General features: G+C 39.1%; 1 protein-coding gene across 3 annotated transcripts in view; it reads right to left on the reverse strand.

Moving 5' to 3' along the window:
• HTR4 (5-hydroxytryptamine receptor 4) overlaps window positions 1-16,337 on the reverse strand; it is a 338,048-nt gene that overhangs the window by 34,502 nt on the left and 287,209 nt on the right. For all 3 annotated transcript variants that reach the window (XM_028493352.2, XM_024128060.3, XM_028493351.2), the window contains one exon: window positions 14,901-15,469. In XM_028493352.2, the coding sequence (XP_028349153.1) occupies window positions 14,901-15,469 (569 nt within the window). The remainder of the gene's footprint in view (window positions 1-14,900; window positions 15,470-16,337) is intronic.

A 16,337-nucleotide genomic window follows, 5' to 3' on the forward strand; every position in this document is an offset into this window, starting at 1 on the left:
CAAACCAATTTCCTTGTGAGGCTTTTTTCCACTGTCTACCACAGTTCCTAAAGGACAAATAAAAGACTGGAACTTTGAGTCTGGGGGATAAGACTGTCTGCCTGCTTCTTCTGCTAAACTATTTTGATATGACAGAACCTAAAAATATGTAGGAGAAAATGCCTTAAAAGTATGGATCCGTGATAATATCAGCCAATAATAATTGAGCGTTTATTATGTGTCAGTGATTGTGCTAAACTAATCATGGATTATCTCATATAATTTTCACAACAATCCTATCACATAGGTTTTATTATTTACAGGCTCAAGTTGTGTGGAATGAGGTGTAGTCACTTGCCCAAGTCAAATCATCTAGGGAGAGGTGGAGCCACCAGCTGAACCAGGCAAATCCAACTCAGAGTCTTATTGTACCAGCTTCACTAAATGTGCACCTTCACTGAACAGGCACCCTCGACTCTTAGACACTGCAGGTAGGAAATGTCCTGCTCTCAAGAAGCTGTCCAGGTGAGCAGAGGGTGTTTTAAGTGCATAAAATTACTTAAGATCCCACAGGATGAGATGAGCCTCCAAGAAAAAGAGAAGCAGGTGGTGTGAGAGCCCAGAGGAGGAAGTGGTTAGCTCCAATATTCAGGGGGTAGGGATCAGGAAAGTTGAGAGAGCTCATATTGGAACTGTGCCTCAAGGAATGAGTAGGCTTGTGCCAGGCCGGAAAGTGAGAAAGAGCATTTCAGACAGCAGAAGTAATCCAGAGGCTGGAGAATTCACTATTTATCTAAGGAAAACTGATCAATCTTGCATGCTTATTGCATAGGGAGTTAGGTCAGGGGAGAGTTGAGGGAAAAGAGTTGGAAAACCAGACTGGGTCAGGCAAGAAGGGCTTTATATGCCCTTCACTGTCTGCCCACTGCAAGTCACACTATATTGCTCAAGGCTATTCTATTACAGCTCAATCCAGCTGGCATTTACAGTTTAAAATCCCACATGTCTGAATGGCCTTAGCATCCTTTTAAACGATACACATGAAATAGCTTCTCTTTCTATGGTTATATTATACACATAGTCCCAAAAGAAAACGAGAGGCAAAAAAATTATAATTTGCAACCCAGCCAATGTCTTGCCTTGGATAATAATAAGAAGTTACCCTTCATTGGGAGGAGAGACAGACAACTACCTACTAGATAAGTTATAGAAGAGATCACTGCATTGGTTGGGATATTTGACCAGATCAGTTTTGAAGCCCTTTCCATGTCTAAGAATCAAAAGTTCTGCATTATTTCAAGAGTTTTTAATTAACTAGCAAGGAGCATAGCTTAGTGGTTAACAGCAAGGGCTCTGAAATTAGGTGAACATGTGTTAGAATCCTGGCCCACCACTCACCAGCTATAGGACACTAGCCAAGTTATTTAATCTCTCTGAGTCTCAATTTCCCCATCAGTAAAATGGGGATAATGATACCTGCTCCATGGATTATATTAAGGATTCCACGAGATGACACATGTAATGCACTTAGCGCAATGGCTGGCGTATAAAACCAGTGTTCAGTAAATGGTAGATGCTAAGATGATAATAAAGATGGTGACGTCTGGACCAAGAAACTAAGTTATTCGTAGGCAACTAGTTATTATACATGACAATCATACACACACACACACACACACACACACACACACACACACACACACACACACACACACTCCTTTCCCCAAAGTCAGAAACTCTAAGCAGGCAATGAAAATTCACAAATAGAAGAAAAATTCCATTATACCAGCCAGCAAAGGAAATAAAAGTTTGAAAAGAATAAAAGGAACACGAGTAGGCACCAAATATATTTGTTTGTCAGGTTTATCAAAATACAGATTCACCCATTTCTTAGAGAACAAAAAGCTCTCCAAGGACAATTCTTAACTGTGAAATGTTTCCGAGAATCTTGTAAAAAATGAGAATGAGAAAATAATTCAGAAATCACTTTGTAAAAAGCAGGTTCTTGGCTCTTTGGTTGAATATAACCCAGAGCACACTCAGATATTTGTTTATATAACCAGAAGCCATCCACCAGGTTTCCTTGCTCAAGGGTTGGAGATGATTTCACAGCATTTCTTGGAGCACAGAAGCTAGAACTTTCTGCCTCACTCCCTTCCCCACAGTTCCCCTATCCTTGCAGTTGAAGTAATTTTCCTTCTCCTTCTGAACTTATTGCTCAGGAACTATCCTGTACCTTACGACGAGGATATTATGGTGATTTTGACCCAAAACCATTTCCCCTCAGACCCAGTTCTGACAATGTTCCAGAAGAAGCCTTGTATTCCCAACCTAGTGTTTCTGCTTTTCTGCCTACTAAGATGATGATTATGATGAGGAGAACACAATATATCAATAAGTTACTTATCCCAGGCTCTATATGTACAGTATCTCACACCAGCCTCGTAACAGTGTTATGAGGCAAGAGCCACCTTTACTTCCACTTTTGCACAGGAAGAAACCGAGGCAGCAAGAGGTCAAGTAACTTGCCCAGGATCATGCAGGTTCAAAGTGGCAGGACCTGAATTCAGACTGAGGTCCATCAAATGCCAAGTCCTACGCTTTTAGCCATAACACTAAACTGCTTCATCAGTACTCTGATTTCCTCTAGATTGGGACCCTGCCTTACTACCTTCAGACCAGAGAAGTCCAGGTCTTAAATGTCCCCACGTGAAAAAGAAAGAACATGAAAACCAGGTTGAGGGGAAGTTTCTTTAATCTCAGTCCTTCTCCTTAAAAATCTTTAAACAGCAATTCCTTTCATATTAAAGCCTCAAAGAACAGAAATTTATCTGGATAGGTGGATATGACAACATTTTTCTCAAACAGGATCTCAGGAATAAAATCAACTGCTTAACCACTAAGCAGGCATCTATAGAACCCAGAAATGGATTCCTTCCTTAGATGTGTCTAAATTTCCTACTATCCAGATTGCTAGAAGAATCATAAAGAAAAAGAGAATGGTCCCTGCAATTGACAGTATCACCTCTGGCACATCTCTTCCCACTGGTAACCTTTCCAGAAGGTCTCCAGCTTCAACCAAACAAAGTGCTACACTGGCTAAAGTAGGTTTTGCTCTCCTTTGTGTTTAACTGCACTGTGGGAGGACTTGTGTGGTTCTGTAACTCACACAATCACAAAGAAAGGGTCTGAGAATATCTCCTTTGACCTCCCACCCCTTCCTTGGCCATGTTGACAAATGATCAGTCAATGCTTCCAGTGACTGATGGTCCATCAACACTTCTAAGTGGACTGGTGATCATCCAGTTTTCTCCTTCTACTTTATTAGGAACATCTTAGTAAGAGGATCTGTTCCATTTTGTGCTGAAACATGCATTCTTAAAACTTCAATCCTTTGTACCTACCTCTTTCCCTTGAGACCATGCAGAACAAATCGGATCCCTCTTTCCCAAAACGGCCTTCAGAGATATTAAAAACAACGCTCATGACCTGAATCTTCTTTGAGCCCTAAACTCATCATCCCCCATTCCTTACACTGTTCTTCACATGTCATGAATTCTGCAAAGAAAATCATGATGTTTATCCTCTCCTGGAGACACTCTAGTTTGTTGACACCCAGAATAAGAAGCAGCTTTACCACTTCTATGGGCCAGAGTCAGGTATCATTACAGTATGGACTAAGCACACATTTACATGGGGATATGGATTCCTAGTAGGTCTCTTAGTGTGCTTTGGAGGCGATTCCTTCCTGAACAGCTGCTCCGACTAAATTGGGAGGACTGTGTCTCTGGCAAGTGCATGCTGTAAAGGAACAAGCTCACAGAGCCTGCCTCGGAGAAAGGGCTTATCTGCAAGGTTGCTACTAGCACTCTAACCACAGACATTGAAGGCCCTTCCTCTCAGAAATAATTGCCTTTTACAGGGTTTTTTTCCCCCTTGTCTTGTCTTGGGAGTGCATGTGGATTAAGAGGAGCCAAAGGATGCAGGGGCTGCACTGTAGTAGGCAGATAAAAGCACACACAACTCCTGGCATTGTTCAAAGACTTCTGCTGTCCGCTGGCAGAGGTAAGGAGGTTCTTTGCTGCAAATCCCAGACCACTGGTTTAAAGCAGGGTTTTTCAACCACAGATTTATTTTGAAATTTGGGACCAGACAATTCTCTGGCGGGAGGTGTCCCATGCATTCTTGAATGTTTAGTAGCATCTCTGGTCTCTGTCCACTGGATGCCAGTAGCATCCACCAGTTGTGAAAACCGAAAATGCCTTCAGGCATTGCTAAATGTCCCCTGGTAAACAAAACTGTCCCCAATTGAGAACTACCAGTTTAAATCCAGACTATCTCAATAGTTTAAGACATGGAGCTAGACCTAAACTTGAAGCATTATCTATGTGAACTTTCTCATTTTATTGGTGCTGAGAGAAATGACAACAATCAGTAAGGAATTAGAAGACAGGCTTCCTGCTCTTTCCAGTACACTGATGGTTCTCAATCCTGCTGTACATTAGAGCTCCTAAAACATGCATTTCTGGTCCCCAACCAGACCAATTAAAATAGAATTTCTACATGTGGAACCCAGGAGCTCCCAGGTGATTCTAGTGTGCAGCCAGGGTCAAGGGTCAGAGCCCCACATCACACTGCCTCTATTCTTGACCTCTGATAAACCACCCTGAGCATCACTGGAGCTGGGTGTGGTTTGGGGTTTGCCCTGAAGTGTGACATGCACAGTGGGCACCAATCTCAGCGGGCTGGTACATGGAACCCTAACACCCTAGCAACAAGAGCACCTGCAGAGCCAAAGCGGGAAAACAAATACACACAGACTGTAACCAACTTGTTCGACAAGTTAGCATGTTTTATGTTGGATCAAAGGAATGCCTACAGGTAATTTAAAAGCCAGAAGGCATATTCAAAATAACAGTCCCAACTGTTCAGCACAGGGCATGATGTACCCAGGAAACAAGTCTTGTCTCATGTTTAAACAATTATTTATAAACAGTGTGATTAACTTCATTTCATTCATTTCTGGCTTTTCTTCTAACAGAGGGAGCTCTACGTTCCTTGTTTAAGGAGTAGTGTTTAGAACACAGAGATTTCTATTGACTCGTTTCTTAAGAAATGCTTGTCAGGAGGCTGAGAAAATAACTGGAGAAGTTGTTTGTTTTAACCAAGATATGAACAATGTTATATCTACAATTATAATAACAGTTACAGCAGCTTCCGTGCATGGAGCACTTTCTGTGTAACAGAAGACGGGCTCAGCTCTGCACATACGTTATCATGTTTAACCTTAACAAAAGCCCTAGGAGATGGGTTCTAATATTATTCCCATTTTACAGGTGAGGAAACAGAGGCCTAGAGATGTCTGGTCACATGCTGAAGATTATAAAGATAGTAAATGACAGATCTCAGACACGACTGACATCCAGGTGTGACAGACTCCAGCCCCTATAGCCATTATGCTACATTGGGTCTGATGCCCCTTTGTTTACTTACCGAAGTTCACCTTCCTCTGAGTCAGAGACAGTGGAAAGGATAATGTTTTTAGGCCTCAGCACTTTAGTCCAGCAGTGGGCATCCTGGAGGGAAGCTTAAGCCACTTGATTACCAAACTTTTGCAAGTACACTCTGCAAACAGCACTAACTTTTCTAACCCTGAGTATGTGATGAGGCAAGTGGAGCTCTTCTGATGTTATTCTCACTGTTTTCCTGGTGTGATCTCAACAAGAACAATGTTTTATGAGAGCTGCTTCAGGTTGGGATTGGGGAAGGTCTGAGGACAGGGCCAGCTTCATGGTTGTGTGACCAAAGCAGTCACACAGGAACCCAGAGCTTGGTGTAATGTTCTGCTTGTCCTCATCTTGGCATTCTCAATAACTTTATCTTTGAACTTGTGATCTCTGAGGGACAATGAAGCATGCATGTGAGCAGAGATGACACGTGCAATATGCGTGTACACCATAGTTCCTTGCTGCCTCTAACGTTAGTGATGCCCTGTGAGCACAGAATTCTGGTAGACCAACCATACATAAAGAGTTACTAAAACTCAAAGCAAACACAACATGAATACATAATGTATATAAAGCATTTTCCCTTCTCCCATCGCCTTTCTGTCAGCAGCTTCTGTAACATACTTATCTTGTATTTGCTGAGTCTTGCTGAATTCCCACAGATCATGGGTCCACTACAATTCAGCACTCATGTTTCCTATCAACACACCTATGACTGAGTAAGCAGATGGCTGGTGGCCCTGAGAGCCCATGTTTTCCATTTGAACCAGAACTTGCCAGATGCAGAAAGGAGGCAGTGATTTTCTAAGAAAAAGGAACCATCAAGGAACCCTACCATGTCTTTTCCACATGCATTGACTTCCTCTATTAGCCAAGCACTTATGTTGAAAATACTGACATAGAAAGAAAGGATATGATAGAGCAAATCATGGTTCTTTCTCTTCAGTCCTTCTTTACTCCTCAGTAAGCTGAAGGGAGAATGTTAGTAGAATGTGTGTGTATTAAGAAGTGAAATAAAAACAGTTGTATTAGTTTTGTGCACTGTCTGGTAAAAATAAAATACATAAGCATGTCTGAACTACAAAATACAATTTGTGTAATCTGTATAATTTTGGTGACTCCACATACAGGTTAAATGCTCTTATTTTTGCATTTAAAACTGTCAGTGCACAATATAAAGACAGATGGTAAATTTTCTGCTAATACTTTAAAATTGCATTTTGTTTTTCTACTAGAGAAAAGGTAAATAGCAAATAAAATACATATGACAAGTTGAGAGAAAGACTGAGGAGGAAAGAAAAAGGCTTTCCATTTTAATACTTTTAACAGAAATGTGTTCCTGCTCTTTGAACCAGGGGCCCCACATTTTCATTTTGCATTGGGGCTGCGAATTATGCAGCCATCCCTGGAGGAGACTGAGGGAGAGAAGGCAAGGTCATGCTCACCCAGCCTTGGTTTACCCAGATTAAGTCTGCTTTGGCTCAAAACAATGAGGCAAATGTTGAATCCAATTGTAGCCTCCAAAGTTCAAGGTAAAGGCAAAAAAATGGCTTTTAAATGTCAAACAGCTTTCCAACATTAGCAGAAACCTCTAAAGATCCAAATTAAATCAAACATAAATTATTTCCTCATCCATGGGTAATCTTCCAATCTACTATGTGAAAACCTTTATTTAAATGGGGAATTCTGATGGGGTGAATTAGAAAGTTGGCAAGTGTCTACACAGTGGAAAAACAAAACAAACAAAAAACTATTCCAGTTAAGGAATTAACAAAAAAAAATTTTTAAGTGGTAAAAATTTATTTGAGTACACACTGTCCATGTGAACAATAGGGTCTAGATAGGGTCTGATAGGGCATCCATTCATTCATTCAGCAAATGTATTAACTGAGCAATGTGCTACACCCTGGGGGAACTTCTGGGAATAAAATGGATGTTATCTGCCCTCAGGGACTGACAGTCTGACTGGGAGATAGATAATAAAGAAGGAAACAAGACATGAATACAATCATAAATTCTGATAACAAGAGGCAATAATGACCTGAAAGAATTTTTTTTCCTTCTACTGTTTTTTGGGGGAACCTCATTCTCTTTGCCTCTTTCTTACTTTCACAAAATCTTCATATTTTTCTTTATTGATTCCACATATAAATCTGAATATACTAATCTTACGCATGGAAATGTCAAAGACTTAATATAGCCCATCCACTAGAATCAGTTTATTTATTATTAAGCTCTGGTGGATAACAGGAGTTAATAAGTATGAGGGAAAATATACACTGTTTCCTTCGAGAGAGAAGGTTCAAATTGCTTTAGAGCTGTTTTGTCCATTGGAACTTTTTACAATAAATGAAATAGTCTACATTTGTACTGTCTAATCCAGTAGCCACTTACAATATGTAACCACTGAGCTCTTCAAATGTGGCTAGTGGTTACCCTATTGGACAGGGCAGGTCTAGAGACCTCCAGGTCAATGAAAAACCTTTTCATCGGGGGACTGAGGGTGGAGAACAGAGGATGACAGCCAAGAGCCAAGTTAGATATGTAAGAAGTTCTTTGGGAAGTGCTTGAAGAAATGTTCAACCTTCTTAGGAATCAGGTGAGTGACCTAAGTTTGAGCAAGATCTAAACTTGGATAACCAGGGAAGATACTGAAGCCTGGCATGAGCAGAGAAACCCATCCACAAAGCTAAACTTTACATGTAAACTCTGCTTGTGTTACCTAACTTATAAATAGTCTGCTCTTGCAACATACTTATCTCTCCCATGAGGACAGAGCTTTGCAGTTAGGAAAGCAATTGCACATCTGTTATCTTGTTTGATTTTCACAGTGAGGTAGTGAGATAGGCAGGATAGGAATTATTTACCCAAAAAGCCAAAACTGGAATCCTCAATGGATTTCACGTAGAGAAAAATCTCTGCCTAAAGTTACTGTCAGCACCCTGAGTCCCTACTCTGCCATGGATCGTCAGAGCTAATCAGCATAGAGACAGCTAAATAGAAGAGAAGCTAGGCCAGGGGAGAAGGAACAGAAGCATTCCTTCATTCCCTTGTCAAGTCTCCTGATGTTCCAGGTACTTTACTAGGCTCAGAAGATACAGCAGTGAACAAGACTGGCAAAATCCTTGGCATTTATCCAAAGAACAAAGAACTCCAGAATCAAATCCCTATTTAACCCCAAATCAAATCAATATGGCTTATTCCTATCACCCATGTGACTCTGTGTAGTCACAGTCTATATGTTCACACGATGCCTCCCAAGTGGGGAGTATCACTTAGCTTGAAGAATGACTGAGCTGATGCCAGGCTTCCAAAGGAATATTCTCCCATATTTTACTGGTTAACATCAGATAAAATTATCATGTTTCTTCCCTCTGTCATTGGATTTTGTACACACAATGTTGAACAGCAGAGATGATAAGGTATCCTTGTCTTATTCTTGACTTGAGTAGGAAAGAAGCCAGTGTTTTCTCATTAGGATATTTCTTCCTTTCTCTACTGTTATGTTTGATGTGAGTTTTCTAGAGTGGCAAAAGTAACTTCTATGAGACTAAGAGAGATGTTGGCAGATGGGGAAAACATAGTTATAGAATCAGGTTAAAGATGTGACATGGAGAGAGACACTGGCTCCAAATTCACTAAGAATCAGTTCATACACAGGATGAACCTGTTAGAATCCATTGCCCACATGCTGGCATTATGCCTCTTTCTTATATATGTGTGCATACAAATTAAAATAGCCCCAAGAAACATTTTTATGACAATAATTCATGTTTGGAAGCTACTTTTTAAAAAGACTATGTACCCGGGACTTCCCTGGTGGCACAGTGGTTAAGAATCTGCCTGCCAATGCAGGGGACACAGGTTCGAGGCCTGGTCCGGGAAGATCCCCCATGCCGTGGAGCAACTAAGCCCATGCGCCGCAACTACTTAGCCTGCGCTCTAGAGGCCACGAGCCACAACTACTGAGCCCGCGTGCCACAACTACTGAAGCCCGTGCACCTAAAGCCCGTGCTCTGCAACAAGAGAAGCCACTGCAATGAGAAGCCTGTGCACCACAATGAAGAATGGCCCCAGCTCGCCGCAACTAGAGAAAGCCTGTGCACAGCAACAAAGACCCAACACAGCCAAACATTAATTAATTAATTTTTTAAAAAAGAAAAGAAGACTATGTAACGTACATATCTATAGGACAAACTATTTCATCAGCCAACCAAATGGTATCTTCACTTCTATTTTGACTGTGGGCTGGATATTCCCAAAGAAGACAATTATCCAACAGAAAACAACCGAGCACAACTGCAGACATCTCTGCTACTGTGTGTAATTAGTACAATCGGAGAGATCAAAGTCCTCTAAAAATGTCTGGCAAAAGCATATTTTATTTCACTGGCTACCCAACTGCTTGTTTAATAATAAAATGTCATGTAAGTCAAAGGGCTACGAGGATAGGACCAAGCATGGGAAACTTACTATTCTAAACCACTGAGGCCAGACTAGCTTGTTTTTAATTCAACCTGGAAAAGTAAAATTCCATTCTCTCAAAACGATTTTAAGAGAAAAAAGTTCATAGTCTCATAGTGCTGCCATGAACTGGCTTTCTTCAATGTGAGTCTTGGGTTGTAGACTAAGTCCTCTATACTTTTTAGAGCTTCAGGGAAGATTTAAAAAAAAAAAACAGAAAATTTTCAATTTTGAGCATGTGAATCCTTCATAAACCTGAAGATAATCATGAAGATATTTCATCAGCAAAAATGTACTGATCATTTGATTATATACTATTTTGCAGATAATACTGTGTGAAGGTCTATATGGTACATGGAGAAAAGAAAGCCATAGTTTCTACCCTCAAGGAATAATTGGCCTTATAGGAGTCAAATAAGGAACTCTAAAATCAAAAGCAGCACAAATGCCATGAAAAAGAGTACTGTAAACAGGCCACTGCCATTCAGAAGAAGTAGAAAAGAACCAATGATCCAACTGAAAAAATGTGAAAAGGGTGATTTCTATAGTAGAGTTTAGTTTCTATCCTGAGGTGAGCTTGTATTAAATTGATTTTTTCTTTGAATAGTCAACGTGTACCCAGGGACAGGAGTCAATCTGAGATTACTAAGAATAGGGCCATCTGATCTAACCTTAGTTACTTTTTAGAAAAGAGATTGAAAAGTGCCTGGATTTGAACAAGTTACTAATCTTCACGGTTTGCAGACAAGATAGAGAAATATAAGCACGATGGTAGAGTTAATGGATTGATAAATATTTCACCAGATTTATCCAAAGAGTCAAGATAAACATGAGAAGTGGTAACCCTATTCCTAACTCTAAGTGGGCTGGACAAGACTGAACTCTGGAATCAGAAAGACCTACGTCTGAATTCCAGCTTCATCATTTACTACTTGTGTGAGTTTGGGCCAGTCACTTACCCTCTCTAAACCTTGATTTTCTCATCTTTAAAATGACGATAATTATAATACCAAATTCTTTGTGTGTTGTAAAAATTAAATGCAATGATGCATTCAGAGTTCTTAAATACAGTAACTGGCACAGTCTTTTCTGGAATTATGTTAGGACTCATAATCATTATTATTAATATGGAAGGAGGTCTCTGGTGGCCTGCCCAGTACTTTGTCAATAGATGCCTTGGATGAGGAAATTGAAGGCACACTTATCAAGTTCCAAATTTTATATATGCAGCTATAAACTTGTTCAGGCATCATCTTACATTTCTGTGATTTATATTTTGCTCCTATGGTTGAATTTTACATTTATTTCAATTTAACTCCATATTTCCAATATTGGCTGATTGGTTCTCCTTTCTAAAATCTTTAAGTCTGCCTTCTAACATGTTAGTTTCCTATCAGAACTACAAAAAAGTGTCTGGATTTAGTAACATGGTAGGTGATAGCTCTACTTATGGAGATAGGGAAGACTCAGGAAATTTGTGGTTGGGGTACGAGATATAGAAGGATTCTGATTTGGATGAATGAAATTTGATATTCCAAAGAAGCACATAACTGGGGTTGTCAAGGAAGCAAATTAGATCTTGTGGTCTGGAGTTTAGAGGGCAGCTATGACCTGGATATATTAATTAAAGAGAGGGCTGACAGCATGACAATTGTATTTAAAGCTATGGATGGTTAAATCACACCAAGTGAGAATGTAGTTTGAGGCAAGTATCAGGAACCAAGCCCTGAAGAACTCCAACATTGAGAGGCCAGGTAGAGAAGGAAGAACCTGTTAAGGATTCTAAGAAAGAGTTGCTAGTGAGTTAGGAGGAAAACCAGACAAGTATGGTGTTTAGGAAAATTAATGTGGAAAATTTTTCAAGAAGGAAGTGAGCCAACTGTAAGAGGTCAAATAAGAATATTTTTTTCAAAATTTGAAACTTCTATAAGACAAAAGTTAACCAAAGTTCAAAACCAAGCAGAAGATGGGAGGATGTATTTGAAAATTATATAACAAAGGATTAATATTTGGAATATAATAAAGAACATCCAGAAATTAATCAGAAAAATAGAACAAAGTTGTCAGATAAAGTACCAAACATATGAAGGTGCAGTCAATAACTAATTTAAAAGAGGTTCAATCTATCAAATCATCTGGGAAATGCAAATTAAACGAAAGAGCATATTTTAAATTAGTATATTAATAGAAGATGCATAGTATCCAGTGTTGGTGAGGGGAAGGAGTAGCAGATACTCTCACACCCTGCTGATGAAAATGCAAAGCACTATGGTGCTCTGGGAGGTCAATTTCATGGTAAGCATAACATTTTTAAATGCACATACATGTCAATAGTGCAATTTCACTTTTGGTAGTTATCTGAGAGAAATAATGGCATATGCACAAAGAAATGTGTTCCAGGGCATTAAAAATAGTACAGTTTGTAACAGCAAAAGATTGGAGACACCTACATATCTACTAATGGGAAATAATTAAATAAAATTTAATATGTATTTTTAGTACAGAAGATTATGGAACAGTTAAATAGAATGAGTTAGATTTATATGTTCTGAGGTGGGATGATTTCTAAAATACATTTTTAATGGATAAAAAGCAAGGTGCAGAAAAGTACACACAGAACGGCTCTATTTATGTAAAATGAAGGGAGAAAAATCTATGAATTTGTATGTTTTTATGAATGTTTGTAAATGCACTGAAAAGATTACCAGACTAGTGGTAATTCTTGTCTCTGAGGCTAGGGGTAGGATTAGCAGGATAAAAGCTGATTTTACTTTTCATTGTTTTGGTTTTGTATTTCATGAACTCATAATTTGTTGATGTCCTACTTGTGGGACTTCTAAGAAAAACACATTTTCCTTAGATTGTGTTAAGTTAAAACAGTTGATCTGGAGAATTAATTTTATGGTTTGTTAATTTACCCATTGAAGCAACATATTGGGTTATTTGTTATGTAGCAGGAAATAAAACAGGCAGGATTCCTGTCCTTGCAAGGCTTACACTCTAGTGGATTCAAGTTTCGAATAGTTTTCTCTTCTATGTATAGGCCACCCCCACTCTTATAAGATTCCTCACCCCCACAGAAAAACACCTCAGACCAACTTTCTGTACTTCTCATGACCTCAGGAAGAAATAAATGTAAGGAATAAAGTGTGAAGAATATACACATAAGCCATCTCTAAACTGCCATCTCTGCTTAACAATCATGCTGCAGATTTCCAGAAGCAGCAGGGATAAAATAATATAGTATTAGTAAAATAGGTTTCTTGGGTTGCCCTAGAAACCCTAAATTCTTTCTATGACTGTTTCTATGGGAAAAGGCACCAGTTCTAAACAACTGACTTAGTAAATGCACTGCTGGAGCATAGTCTGTAAGTAGTGGGCAGCCTGTACTCAGGCAACTGCTAAGCTTAAATAGCTAAAAACTCACTGGCATTCGCGCAGAAGTTCTTGTACACACACTTTACTGTTGGATCCTTTCTATGACACTGACGAAGGCACAATAATTAAGAAAGAATGACAGCCTATAGGAGTATCCTTTGAGGCCTTTCCACCAGCTGAAATCTCAACATCATACTAGGCTTTAGCTACAAGTTTGCCCACACTGGTAGCAGAAAATTGAATTCATGCTTCTGAGCAGTCTCTGAGGCAAAGCATTGATATTTCATAGCAATTCCTATTTTTTTCTTCTTTTCTTACACATGCAGATGAAAAGTCCCCAGTTTTCAGCTGCCAGAACAGCTAAATATTGTCATCATCAGAGAAATTAAATGCTTGTCTCAAAGAAGGAACTGCTCTTTGGAAATTCCTGTGCATCTCAGGGCAAAGGAAAAAACTGTCGCTGACAATTCATCTTTGCTACAGGATGAATGTATTTATCACACATAGCTTTCCACAGCTGAGAACAACTCTAAGCCAGGGTAGCAAGAAAATTCTCAGTTTGGAAAGAGGCATCATACCTAGACACTGAACTTCAAAGCTACTCCCACCTCCGTCAACCTATGTGACATCGGGTAAACCACCTGACCTTTCCACACTCTTTCATATTCCATTTCCTTCCTCATGCTGTTCTCTCTGTCTGGAATGCCTTCCTTGACATCTCCTCGAAGTCTCAAATTCTTATAAAATGCTGTTCTGTGACGTTTTCCCCGATTCCCTTAACCAAATCAGCTTCTTTCCTACTCATATCCCCACTCTACATTGTCCATACTTCCAATATATCATATATCACATAGCATTACTATTGCATATTTATCATTCTATTTATTTTAGTTTAGTTTATCATGTTATTTTATGGCCAACTTAGGGTATCAGGTTATATGCTACTATTCACATTAGTAGTATTATGAGCACTTACTATGTATCAGGCCCTATATGAATATATTATCCCTGTCATAAAAGCCCTATAAGATGGGTATAATTATTATTACCATTTTTTACAGTTGAAGAAAATAAAAATCAAAAGGGATTATACAAATGATTAGCAGTGGCACTGAGAGTCAAAATAAAGACTATTTTAACATGCTTTTAATCACTACCCTAAAATACTACCTATGAGTAGATAATATTTACTAAGTTCTTACTATATGTCAGACTCTGTACTATGTGCTCTACATATATTAGCTAATTTGACCCTCAAAAAAACCCGTGATGTAGAAATCGTGATTAAGATTTTCATTTTTTTTTTAATGAATTTAAGGTTCAGAATGGTTAAATGACTTCCCCAAATCAAAGAACTATGGAGGCTGGATTGAATGTAGGTCATTCATCCCCAGTGCCTGAGCTCTTACCCACTACTCTATTCCATTAACAGATGGTAGAATTTTTTTTTTTTAACTTTTGAAAGTACTGCACAAATTTTCAAGAATAACCTATCTGGAAACAGAAAACTGGAAAGTTACCTCTTCTGAGTCCTGCAAATGAGCAAAATCTAACAAGCCCTGAAGCACTCACCTTAGCACATGTGTGGATCCATTAATGGTTGTGGTTGAACAGGGGACAGTCTGGCCCAGAATGGAAGGTCTTCGGTAGCGTTCATTGTCACAGCAGAGGATGATGAGGAAGGCATGTCTAAAAGACTTATTCAAGAAGGCGTAGAGAAAGGGGTTCAACCCAGAATTGATGTAGCCAAGCCAGAGGAAAGCAGTCCACACCTGCCCAGGGACAGTGTAGTCTACGAATGGATCCACAATATTGGTGACAAAGAATGGAGCCCAGCAGAGGCAGAAGCAACCCATGATGATGCACAGGGTCTTGGCTGCTTTGGTCTCTGTCCTCATGCGATGAGTGCTATGTTGGTCTGCTGGCTGGGGCCTGCCCTCTGAGGCGGCTCCTGCCCGTTGTAACATCTGGATCTGGTGGGCATGCCCCTTAGCTGTGACATAGATGCGATAATAGGCCAGCACCATGAGGAGAAACGGGATGTAGAAGGCCACCACAGAGCAGGTGATGGCATAGGGCTTGTTGACCATGAAGATGCAGTACGTAGAGTTAGAGTTCTTGTTGAACTTCCTTTTTTCTATCTGAGAGTTAGAGGGAGAGAGGAAATGAGGAAGGAAGGGAGAAAGGGAAGGAAAAAGTGAAGAGGAAGAAGCAGGAGGGGAATGAGAAAAAATTGTAAGAAAAGGAAAAGGATAAAAAAGAAGAGAAAAGGAGGGTTTGGAAGGTAGAAAGAAGGGGAGAAGAACAGTGAAGGAAAGGGAGGGATGAATAAAAGAAAAAGGTGAAGGGAAAGGAAATAAAAAAGGTTTATCAGCAAAGCTTTTCTTTTTCTTCTAATAAGCCTATAGCACATAGAACCATGATGGCAGCAAAGGAATATACTTTTGGCTGCTTTGGGTATTCTTATATCTCAGTATTTCCCATATAAAATTTGGAATCAGCTTATCAATTTCCATAAAAATCTTTTAGAATTTTGATTGGAGTTAGAATAGAATGACTGAGGAAAAATAACATTTTTTCGATGTTAAGTCTTCCAATTCACAAACATGATAATTCTTTCCCTTTACCTAAGTCTTTTAGAATTTCAGTAATATTTTACATTTTTGTGTGAATGTCTTACACATCTTTTGTTAGATTAATCCTAAGTATTTCTATTTTTATTCTATTGCAAATAGTACTACATTAAAATTCTTATTCCTAATTGTCTGTTGATAATACATAGAACTCAGTGAAAATTTTTTGTATATTGGCTATGTATCCAGGAAGTTTGTTAAATTAGTAACTAATATTTCATCTTTAGATTCTTCTGAATTTTTTCCATGAATACTCATGTGATCTGCAAATAATGACAATTTCACTTCTTCCTTTCCAGTCTTAATACCATTTTCCTTGCATATTGAACTTGATAAGAACAACAGTACAATACTGAATAAAAGTAATAGTGGATAC

The sequence above is a fragment of the Physeter macrocephalus genome, chromosome 8 (assembly GCF_002837175.3).
Source record: "Physeter macrocephalus isolate SW-GA chromosome 8, ASM283717v5, whole genome shotgun sequence".
In the NCBI taxonomy this organism is placed as follows: Eukaryota; Metazoa; Chordata; class Mammalia; order Artiodactyla; family Physeteridae; genus Physeter; species Physeter macrocephalus.